The 7,156-nt window shown below is 49.1% G+C and overlaps 1 protein-coding gene across 1 annotated transcript; it reads left to right on the forward strand.

Annotated features, from left to right (window-relative positions):
- The first annotated feature begins 1,372 nt into the window (after positions 1-1,372).
- NDUFB4 (NADH:ubiquinone oxidoreductase subunit B4) lies at positions 1,373-3,883 on the forward strand. Its single transcript, XM_075412846.1, has 3 exons — positions 1,373-1,616; positions 1,872-2,018; positions 3,723-3,883. The coding sequence occupies exons 1-3, from the start codon at positions 1,416-1,418 to the stop codon at positions 3,780-3,782; spliced, it is 408 nt and encodes a 135-aa protein (XP_075268961.1). The 5' UTR covers positions 1,373-1,415; the 3' UTR covers positions 3,783-3,883.
- The last annotated feature ends 3,273 nt before the right edge of the window (positions 3,884-7,156 follow it).

Here is a 7,156-nt window from a genome sequence, read left to right on the forward strand (position 1 = left end):
CGTGCTGCTGGTATGTGTACCCTGCTGCTAAAGTAGCTCTCCACATGCCGGTTATGGAGAGGGACGATCATGGAGCTGAGGACACAGAGCTCACTAAATCCAATGGACACGAAATGGGAAAGTAAAGGGAGTAATTGTTCCATGCAACAGGAACCACTGTCCCAAGCTGAAAGCCCTGGGAAAAAAATCAACAGGGCATGTAAGTGCTTCCTTGGGAGTCAGCTCCGAATGAAGCAGCTTGCTTTTCACTTGGGTTTGCAGCTGCTTGTTTGTGAAGAAAATGAGGGTCGAAAAGTTGGAAAAACACTGGGGGAGAGTGTCTGAGAGGACTGCAGGCTTGTACTGGAGAGAGGGAAAAGTACCTCCCGCTGTGGGGGTGTGCTCAAGGTACACAAACTGCAGGAATATCCAACTCGTATTTCATCCTGCTGGAAGCAAGCTGCAAAGCCCCAGCTCCTAATTAGCTGCTCAGACCAAAAGGACATTATCTATCTTCCAAGTGCCTAGTTAAAAGAAGAGTGAAATCATAGGCTGCAAGGCAGAGCTTCTACTCTATTATTGCAACGCCACAGCACAGTATCTTAAAAAAAGCCAGCGATATTATTTTGTGTGCGCTTAGGATCAAACTGTAATCCCTCACCCAATATTACCCGAGTCTGTAGAGTTACCCCAGGGTAAATGAGGCCATAACTATATATACACAGCCATTAACTTCCTGGGTTCCAATCAGCGCAACTGCTATCATTGATTCGTATGCCAAAAAAGAAGAAAAACCATCAGAAAACTTGTTTACTTGCAAGTTGGTTTCCAGAAAGATAACTTGCACCTATTTTTCACACCTCCAGGAGAACAAAGCCCCAAAAACAAACCAACAAGCCAGAAACTTCCTCAGAGTCAAAACCTTCAGGCCAGAGCTTGCTTTCTTCCCCTCACGTTCACCAGCGGCGGGGGATCTGCGAACCCCTCAGTATGGCTCGTCAGGGTGATAACCCTGAAGGTTACCTGGCGGCTTGTCCAACCGCCCGTCCCCGGCTAAAGAACCAAAGAGGCGATCTGGAGCTGACAGTCAAAGTCAGCGGGGATTTTGTAACTCCCAGCCCGCCTGCGAGGCACCACTTCTGCCATATTGGGGGATTCTGTTGAAGTGCGCACGGCCTCGGGCTGCGAAAGCGGCAGGACGCGCCTCACGCCTCAGCTCTGCCCCGGAGGCCCGGTTCCGTCCCCGGGGGAAGGGCGCAGCCCATGCGGCCCGGTGGGCCCCGCCGCTCAGCCCCAGCCCCGGGGCCGCAGGGACGGCGCCTCTGCCGCCGGTGCCGGCGCGGGCCGGCAGGGGGCGCGCACGCCCCGGCGGCGCCAGGCCCGCTCCGCCTCCCGCGCATGCGCGTCGGCAGGGCGGCGCGGCGCGGGGTGCCAAGATGGCGGCGGGGCCGCGTCCCACCGCCGCCGAGGCGTACCGGCCCAACCGTTTCGTCTCGCTGCCGGCCGAGCTCGACCCCGCCACCTTTGACGCGTCGCCGGAGAAGCGTCGTGCCGAGGCCGAACGCTTGGCCATCCGCGCCCGGCTCAAGCGGCAGTACCAGCTGCAGCTCAACAACCCCAACCCGCCGGCCATCATCGTGAGTGAGGAGGGGGGCCGGGGGGGGGAGGGCCGCGGGGCCTGCCCGCTTCGCCCGGCCGTCTCGGAGCGGGGCTCGGGGCCCTGCGGGCGGGACGGGTGCTGCCCTCCCCGTGACCTTGGTGCCCTCCCCGGCCCGGGGGCAGCCGTGGCCTTTCCGGGCCCCGGCCCCGCGGCGGGGGCGGACGGGGCCGCGCCGAGTCCGGGGGCAGCTGCGGGGCCCTGGGTCCTCACTGTGGGGCTTTTTCCAACCCAGGAAGATCCTGCCTTGCTCCGCTGGGCCTATGCTAGGACGCAGAACGTCTACCCTACTTTCCGCCCGACGCCCAAGACGTCCTTTCTGGGAGCTCTGTTTGCAGTAGGCCCTATCCTTTTCTGGATTGCTGTCTTCAAGGCTGACAGGGTAAGTCAGTTGGCAACGCTGAACGTCAGGGAATGCCACATTGTAAAATGTAGAGCTGCCTGGAAACTGGATTGGTAGGATCCTCTTGCATCTGAGATTGATTAACACCAGTTAAGTAATGAGGGAAGGAAGGCTGATGCTGAGCCTGCCTGCTATCTCAAAGCCTCAAAACTGTTTGCAAAGTCCTGTTGTGCTCAGAGTCCTGTGTTCTACCCTTGGGTATGGCCGGTCACAGTTTCCGGATATTTTGCTATGATGAAGCTCTCTGTGGCGCTGACAGTGTAAACTAATCATAAGGGACTATTATTTTCAGCTGTTGATATGCAGCAACTGTGCTTTCTAAAATAAATGAATAGGGAGCTTATGGATGACAGACCTAGTAACATCTCTGCAAATTGCTTGACCATTTGTCTAATCTCATAAAGCAAATGGGGAGGAGTACTTATGCTGCCTGCAGTGCCTGATCTCGGCTGGGCATTTAAGATTGTGGAAGATTTATCTTGCTTCTGTTCTAGCTCCTGAAATGTGGGCGTCGGAATCTGAGCAACAGTAGATCGTTCTGAAAATACTCAGCTGTATCCATACCTAATAAAATGCTAGGTGGCTGGCAAACAGTGGCAGTTTTTCGTAGTGAATTTGCGACTATTGTAAAACACTTTTCCCTCTTTTGCACAAAAGGAGCATTTTTAGATCAAGTCGTAAACTGGGAAGCACAAACATCAATTAATAGACTATTTGCTGTTGACTGCGATGAATCAAAAATACAGGTGTTAGGAAACATGCTGAGCGTATTGGTACAAATTTTTTTGAGACTTAAGCATCTGTGCAGTATTATGTCATGCTGGTTTGGTTTTGGACGTGAAGCTGCGCTTAGACTTAGCCACCAAGTGTGTCTCAGCACGTGAGTGCTTGAAAATAAACCTATATGAGTGACATACTTGCCCCAGAATATTTAAGCTGAAGTCTTTAATATAGTCTCCAGGATAATTTGTTTTCCTTTATTCCAGTTCCCTTACTGATGTTTGGGGGTTTTTCTTTTGTTTTCTGGTAGTATAGAAAACACAATGACTATTACCCTCTTTTTCTCTGAAGAGTGTTTGTTGTGTGTCTGGGAAAGCAAAAGATAAATTGTTGAGTCTTAAGCAAGTCATCTGCTTTTATCCAGCAGAAGGAATCTGGGCAATATCTGCAGTGTCTGTGTATGGTGACAATACCTATGAGAAAGGTACATGACTGCAGAGTGAGATGCAAATGAGCTGAAAGCGAATACAGCCACATTTAGGCAAGTTATTACGAAGTTTCTCCATAATTAGATCTCTAAATTGGATTATTCAGCCAGAAGGAGGAGGCAGAAACTAAATGTGTGAATTAACTGTGATGCAACTGGTTTGGTGAAAAATGCATCACAGGAATTGGTCTCTGCTGGCCTGTGAGAGCGGGTAGGTGTGCAGAGAGGTCAATCTGAGCACAGCTTCCCTAACTGGTAGGTGAAGCCAGATGCCTGGTTCTTTTTTACGTCTTAACCACAACGGCTGTTAGCAGAGTTTGTGCTTATAGAATCATTTAGGTTGGAAAAGACTCTTAAGACCCTGTGTGGTGCCATCTTCGTATAGTCCATGCTGAAGTACTAGGATTGCTTTACTCTCATCCCAGGCTGATTGAAACTTTAATAGGATAACGATGAATGTTCTCTTTCTTCCACAGGATCGTAAAGAGAAGCTTATCCAAGAAGGTAAATACGAGCGACCGTTCAGTGTATTTTAAGTTCCTGGAATTGCAGTGCTGTTCTTGGGATACAAATAAAATAAGATGTATGGTGTGCTGACGTTTCTCCTTAATAAGAATAAATCTTAATTGCTCGTTGATTGTCTTGCATCTTTAACAATTATGGAGAATGCAAAAATGCAGGATCTTTTAACAGAGATAGATATGGAGAGGGTGTCCTGAACTCAGCCAGTGCCCTCCTTTGCTCTGCATACAGAGGCTCCTTTTAAACCAGGGAAGTGCTGCTGTCAGAGCAGCACAGGCTGTAGTCTAAAACTAGTGGTAGGCTAAAATGTTAAGCAAGCCCAAAGCAGTTTCCTGAAGAACCACAAGGTATTTCTTCCTGGCCACGGTTTGACTGTGTAGTTTGCCCTAGTGGCATAACAGGCAAGTTCTGTGATACATTTTTGATAACTTTAGGAGTCTGCCTGACTGCTCTCATTAAGATGAGTTAAATTTTCTTTTCTCTAATAATACAAGCCTAAACCATGTATTTATTTATTGCAGTAAACTTCTAGATAAAATTACCACACCAGACTTGGAAATAGTGAGCTGAACATTGCCATGCTGTATCTGACTCGCATTTCCACTAATTCTGTGATTCCTGTGAGTGGGAGACGAGAAGGATTTTTGTTTTTGACACTGATTCCCTTACAGTATAGGAGAATTCCGTTTCACCCCTGCAGATGGGCTGTGAGTAAAGAAAAAAACACCAAGTGTAGCTTGAACCTTGTGCCTGCAAAGATGCCTTCTCTGCTTATTCTTCTAAGAACCCAAGTCTTTTCTGGCCAGGTCAACTGATACAGGGGGCTCTGGAATTGTTACTGTCAAAGTACTGAAATGTGAGCGTAAGGAAAAGATTTTTAATTCAGACTTGAATTTTCGTATGGCCTGTAGGTGCCATCATGATCCAAACAACCCTCATTCTTCAGACATGGTATGGGAGCATTTTCTTCCCAAATGTTGAGGTCAATGCCAAAAGCTCAGTCTGATGCACAAGGTGAAAACGTCCCTCTGCCTGCTGGGAAAGCTGCCTACGTGAAGTCAGCAAAAGCAGCCCTGCCACGTCCCTTTCCTTCATGATTAGAATGTAAATGTGGGCTGTTTGCAGTCCCTCTCCATCAGAGTGTCTTGATGAGCTTTTTCATATAGTCGAAGAATGGCTGAGGTTGGAAGGGACCTGTGGTGGTCACCTGGCCCAACCCCCTACTCAAGCAGGGCCATGAGCAGGGCCACCTTGAGCAAGTTGTCCAGGACCACATTCAGCTGCCTTTTGAGTATCTCCCAGGATGGAGACTCCACAACCTCTCAGGGCAACTTGTGCCACTGCTTGGTCACCCTCATGGTAAAAATGTGATTCCTGAGGGGGTTTGTTTTGTTTTGTTTTTTGGTTTTTTTTAGTGTTCCCTATTGTAGCTCTTCCCTTTCCTGTCTGGGTCATGGCGTGTTCAGGCTGTGGGGAGCTGGGCATTAACACAGTGTGCAGGAGCTGTGCAAGGCCATGGCCTGTGTTTGCAATCCCCCTCTTGCACCTTCTCTGTGGCTCGTTCTTCTGCTAGCTTAACTAAAGCAAACCCAGATTACTCCCTCTGCAGAACGGTTTCTAAAAGACTGCCACAAATGATATTACAAGATACGTCTGTGGGTCAGTGCAGAGAGGCATCAATGCATGGAGAAAGTGGTATTTAGGGAAAGAAATAATTGCTTGTCTGAGCGTGCTGAATTAACTATCTTCCTGCTGCCACAAACTAATTTGATCTCCCAGGACCCATTTCCTCAGCTAATTGGAACTTGAGTTGCCACACATGTAAATTCTCCCTCGCAGCTGTGTTTGTTTCAGGGCAGCTGAGCAAAGGGTTGGGGTGGGCTGCAGATGGGCGCAGCGCCGCTGGTCTTTTAGGCCAGGCTTGGATGGATGCTCGCGGCACCTGCTACAGCCCTCTCCTTTGCAGGCGAGAGTGTCTGATGCTGCGTCCCCGCAGGTTTGAGCGTGGTGCTTGGGGAAAGGCTGCCCTACTTTTCTCTCTGGTTACTTGCAGAACTCCCCAAGCTGTTTTCTTGCAACGAGCGAACGTGCTGTGCTACTGGAGGTGGGGTTGGTGGTTTGAGGCAGTGGTGCTGGGTGCGTAGAGCAAGGAAAGGGAAGTTTCCCTTCAGAAATGTAGGGTGAGGACAGGCGAGTAAATGTGCCTCGTGGAATTTTACCCTTGACTGATGTGTTACCACCCGTGTCTGCCTCAGTGATGAGTCTGTAGCAAGAGAAGCTCAAGCCTGCAGGTCACTGGATGATAATTTAGGTCCCAAACAGAAAATAAGCTTTTGGCCTCTGTCTTTGAAACCCTTAGACCTCATTTATCCCTGGATCAGTCCGATTAAATCAGCTTCTCTGGCAAATTGATTCTCCTGAATGTCCTTTTCTGAGCTGGCTATTTTAGAGTAAACATCTCCCTGTAGATTTTATAATGTAATACTTTGTTCAAAGCTGATGCTTTTTTTCCCCAAGGATCTGGTGCAGATCCAAAACCGATGATGGATGTAACTGACTGAATTTAGGTGTCACAGCTCTATGTTTCTTTCTCTTTCGGAAAATTGAAGATTGCTTCTCTTGGGAAGTAAGGAACAGAGATCCTGATGGCACCAAGCTTAGTAACTTTCATGTGGGTACCTGCTAAAGTGCAGGCCTGAGGTTTGGGGTGCCTGGGCTGTGCTCCTGGTTCCCACCCTGCCTGGGGCTTTGCTTTCTGCCTCCACCCTGTGGAACTCACCACCCGGGGGTAAGGCTTGCTTACTCCAATGAATTTTGAGGTCCTCCACGATGTTGTCTGCACTTGAACTTTCTTCCACGTACCTTCCCAGGAACAAACGCCTGGACTGGCTGGACAAGCCCCATTGCCTTTGCTGTGCTGCAGATTAGCACTTAACTAGGGAGAGAATTTGTCAAGTGCTGACAAAAAAGTCGATGTTGAAGGATGGCCAGAGTGTGGGGTTGGAAAGGAAACTTTCCCTCATTTAGCAGTGAAACACTTTGGATTTTCCAGCCTTTTCTAATTTGTGGTCTACTTTTCTGACAGTCGAGTCTTTCCTTGGCAACCTTCTACAGCTCAGCAGGTCGAAGTGGCCTGCTCTAACAGGAGGCTGAAGTCTGGTAGAGCCTTCAGCTCTGCTTGTAAAGCTGTTCCCCTACAGACAGCATAAAATGCTTTGTTGATCCATAGTTTCTCCCTAGGAAAGACACACAGGGTTGTATTTTCAGGAGACCATCTGAATGGGGACTGGCTGTCACCTCGTGTCCACACAAGGTACAGCATTCACACCAACTACACGTGGTGAGAGCAACGCAAGTGTTTCAGCTTCTGCGTGTCGCCAGGAAAGCT

The sequence above is a fragment of the Opisthocomus hoazin genome, chromosome 1, assembly GCF_030867145.1.
Source record: "Opisthocomus hoazin isolate bOpiHoa1 chromosome 1, bOpiHoa1.hap1, whole genome shotgun sequence".
Lineage (NCBI taxonomy): Eukaryota > Metazoa > Chordata > Aves > Opisthocomiformes > Opisthocomidae > Opisthocomus > Opisthocomus hoazin.

Excerpts from the sequence above, each read along its gene's own strand:
- NDUFB4 (XM_075412846.1), top strand. The coding sequence starts at position 1,416 with ATGGCGGCGGGGCCGCGTCCCACCGCCGCCGAGGCGTACCGGCCCAAC. Across the intron at positions 1,617-1,871 it reads CCAACCCGCCGGCCATCATC|GAAGATCCTGCCTTGCTCCG; the intron begins GTGAGTGAGGAG and ends TTTCCAACCCAG. Across the intron at positions 2,019-3,722 it reads CTGTCTTCAAGGCTGACAGG|GATCGTAAAGAGAAGCTTAT; the intron begins GTAAGTCAGTTG and ends TTTCTTCCACAG.